Source organism: Polypterus senegalus, chromosome 2, assembly GCF_016835505.1.
Source record: "Polypterus senegalus isolate Bchr_013 chromosome 2, ASM1683550v1, whole genome shotgun sequence".
Classification (NCBI taxonomy): domain Eukaryota; kingdom Metazoa; phylum Chordata; class Cladistia; order Polypteriformes; family Polypteridae; genus Polypterus; species Polypterus senegalus.
The window spans coordinates 15,560,451-15,564,190 of NC_053155.1; the positions used below are offsets into that span (position 1 = coordinate 15,560,451).

At 39.4% G+C, this 3,740-nt stretch overlaps 1 protein-coding gene across 1 annotated transcript; it reads left to right on the plus strand.

The window, feature by feature from the left end:
- The first annotated feature begins 2,295 nt into the window (after positions 1 to 2,295).
- LOC120524263 (olfactory receptor 1468-like) lies at positions 2,296 to 3,072 on the plus strand. The gene has a single exon (XM_039746121.1). It carries the CDS (start codon positions 2,296 to 2,298, stop codon positions 3,070 to 3,072), a length of 777 nt encoding a protein of 258 aa, XP_039602055.1.
- The last annotated feature ends 668 nt before the right edge of the window (positions 3,073 to 3,740 follow it).

Consider the following 3,740-nt stretch of genomic DNA (forward strand, 5'->3'; position numbering starts at 1 on the left):
ACTTCCTATGTATACTGTAATACTTTACTGACATTAAATTTCATCTGCCACAAATCTGCCCAAGCCTGTATGCTATCCAAGATTGAAGATGCTCCTCTCTATTTTCTAGCTTTCTGTGATCTTCAGGAGAAAGCAGGGTGAAATGACACATTTTATTGGCTAACTAAATAGATTACAAATGCAAACTTTGGAGTCAGCTAAGGCCCCTTCATCAGGCAAGTGATACTGATGGTATCGCTCCTTCTAGTCATTTGTTTGTTTCAATTTCCTGCTGCTTGCATTGTATTTTATTCTACTTTTTTTATTTATATTTATTGTATGTTAATTGTAAAGCACTTTTGCTACAGAATTACTGATGTTGTTTTAAATGTTTTCTAAAAATAAATTGACACTGACATTGACAATTCTATATAACAAAAGTAAAAAGCTTAACATTAGTAGTAAATGGAGCTATTGGAATTAAAAATTTAATTTGAGAATTACAACAATTGCACTAAGAACAGGCCATTCAGCCCAACAAGCTTGTCCATCCAATTCATCTTGATTGTGCAAAATAACAACAATTTGAGGTAATTTATTCCCTGTGTCTATGGTTCTTTATGTGAAGAAAACTGCTCAATATTTGTTCAACATTTACCCTTAACAAGTTTCGAATCCACTGGATTAATTCCTTTCATAATTTTAAATGCTTCAGTCATTTGAACTCTTAATCTCTCTTTGCTTAAATTCAGTATAAATTTACTTAGTTACATATTTATGCCCTTTGTTATTCCTAAATTGTGTCTGCAAATCTGTGCTGGTCCTCTTGTGTCTTTTACACATATACACTCACCTAAAGGATTATTAAGAACACCTGTTCAATTTCTCATTAATGCAATTATCTAATCAACCAATCACATGGCAGTTGCTTCAATGCATTTAGGGGTGTGGTCCTGGTCAAGACAATCTCCTGAACTCCAAACTGAATGTCAGAATGGGAAAAAAAGGTGATTTAAGCAATTTTGAGTGTGGCATGGTTGTTGGTGCCAGACGGGCCGGTCTGAGTATTTCACAATCTGCTCAGTTACTGGGATTTTCACACACAACCATTTCTAGGGTTTACAAAGAATGGTGTGAAAAGGGAAAAACATCCAGTATGCAGCAGTCCTGTGGGCGAAAATGCCTTGTTGATGGTAGAGGTCAGAGGAGAATGGGCCGACTGATTCAAGCTGATAGAAGAGCAACTTTGACTGAAATAACCACTCGTTACAACCGAGGTATGCAGCAAAGCATTTGTGAAGCCACAACACGCACAACCTTGAGGCGGATGGGCTACAACAGCAGAAGACCCCACCGAGTACCACTCATCTCCACTACAAATAGGAAAAAGAGGCTACAATTTGCACGCGCTCACCAAAATTGGACAGTTGAAGACTGGAAAAATGTTGCCTGGTCTGATGAGTCTCGATTTCTGTTGAGACATTCAAATGGTAGAGTCAGAATTTGGCGTAAACAGAATGAGAACATGGATCCATCATACCTTGTTACCACTGTGCAGGCTGGTGGTGGTGGTGTAATGGTGTGGGGGATGTTTTCTTGGCACACTTTAGGCCCCTTAGTGCCAATTGGGCATCGTTTAAATGCCACAGGCTACCTGAGCATTGTTTCTGACCATGTCCACCCTTCATGACCACCATGTACCCATCCTCTGATGGCTACTTCCAGCAGGATAATGCACCATGTCACAAAGCTCGAATCATTTCAAATTGGTTTCTTGAACATGACAATGAGTTCACTGTACTAAAATGGCCCCCACAGTCAACAGATCTCAACCCAATAGAGCATCTTTGGGATGTGGTGGAACGGGAGCTTCGTGCCCTGGATGTGCATCCCACAAATCTCCATCAACTGCAAGATGCTATCCTATCAATATGGGCGAACATTTCTAAAGAATGCTTTCAGCACCTTGTTGAATCAATGCCACATAGAATTAAGGCAGTTCTGAAGGCGAAAGGGGGTCAAACACCGTATTAGTATGGTGTTCCTAATAATCCTTTAGGTGAGTGTAAATGACTAAGTTGAAAGTTCTTTAGTAGTTGCAGAACATAAATGTTTTTCTTTTCATTTTCTTTCAGAATGTCTTCCAAGTCAAACAACAGTACTGTTTCTATCTCTGAATTTGTTCTGCACTGTTTGATTGATGCACAACAAAAGAACGCTACAATTTCTGCCCTCACTTTCATCTTCTTGGTCTCTCTACTTGGAAACCTCTTGGTAATTCTAGTTATACTCGTGAACCATGAACTCCACGCCCCTATGTATATCCACATCGCCGCTTTAGCAGTCATAGACTTGGCGAACAGCACAGCCCTCATTCCAAAAATGATCTCTGTGCTGCAGTTTGACTTGTCAGTGGTGCCGTATGGAGCCTGTGTCCTACAGATGTTTCTTATACTGCATGTTGAAGAGATGGAATCCCTCCTGCTCACATTCATGGCCATTGATCGATACATAGCAGTAGTTTACCCATTGAGTTATCCTTCAATTATCACTAACAAAACTGTCTGGATTGGAATTTTAGCGATGAACACTTTTGGATTAATTTTCAAATCCCCATACTTTTTCTTTGTGGCAGAACTCTCCTTCTGCCACACCAACATCCTTCCGTATTGTTTCTGTGATTACCCCACAATGGTCCATATCTCATGCAGTGAAGATCCCAAATATCTGGGATTTTTGTCTGCTGTCGTTTTCACCACAGGTGTGTTTCCATTGGTACTCATTCTCTTTTCGTATGGCAGGATTGCTATTGCAGCACTGAAGATTTCTGCTGTAGATGGGAAGAAGAAAGTCTTCAGTACCTGTCTTACACACCTGCTGGTGGTGGGCCTGTTTTATATTCCTCTTTTGCTATCTTATATCTTACCAGGTGCTGGAGTACAGCTGTCTACTGAAGCTTACAATACAATGGTAATTATTGGGAATGTGCTACCTCCTATGATGAACCCTATGATCTATAGTTTCCGGAACAAGGAGATAAAGAATAACATCTATAGACTTTTTACTGGGAAGAGAACACGTCCATCTGACTGAAAAAATCATAATCTGTCAATTTCAGCTTTAATCAGCTTTGCTATCACCATATCATATACAGAACTGCACAAATGATCAGTCAAAATATTGATTGGTTTACAGTGGCCCAGGAAACTCTAATAACCATTGTGAAATTGTTTATATTCATTTTGTCTGTCATCAAATAACACTCACTACCCCAGAAAAACAAAGCAAAAACAGGTTTTTCGGAATCTTTGGGAATGTATTTAAAAAAAAAAAACACCAGATATCACATTGACACAAGTTTTTAGATACTTTACTTAATACTTCATTGATATCCCATTTAAACAATTTTAGCTTGCAGTCTTCCAGAGAATGACATAACAAATTTCACCCATCTGCCTTTGGAGATTTTCTGCGGACAACTATTTTCAGGTCTATCCAGACACATGTCTAGGACACTCAAGAACATTCAGAATGTTCACCGTAAGCCACTCTTGTGTTGTCTTTGCTTTGTGCTTAGGGCCTTTGTCCTGTTGTAAGGTGAACCTTCAGCCCAGTCTGAAGTCCAATACACTCTGGAGCAGTTTTCTCATTAAAACTTTGAACGTGAGGCAAGAGTTAAGTCATATGTCATTGAGCCTGTCAAAATGCAACATATGAGAGAAGCCTGCCACATCTCAGTTACCTACTATAGCGCTGCCATC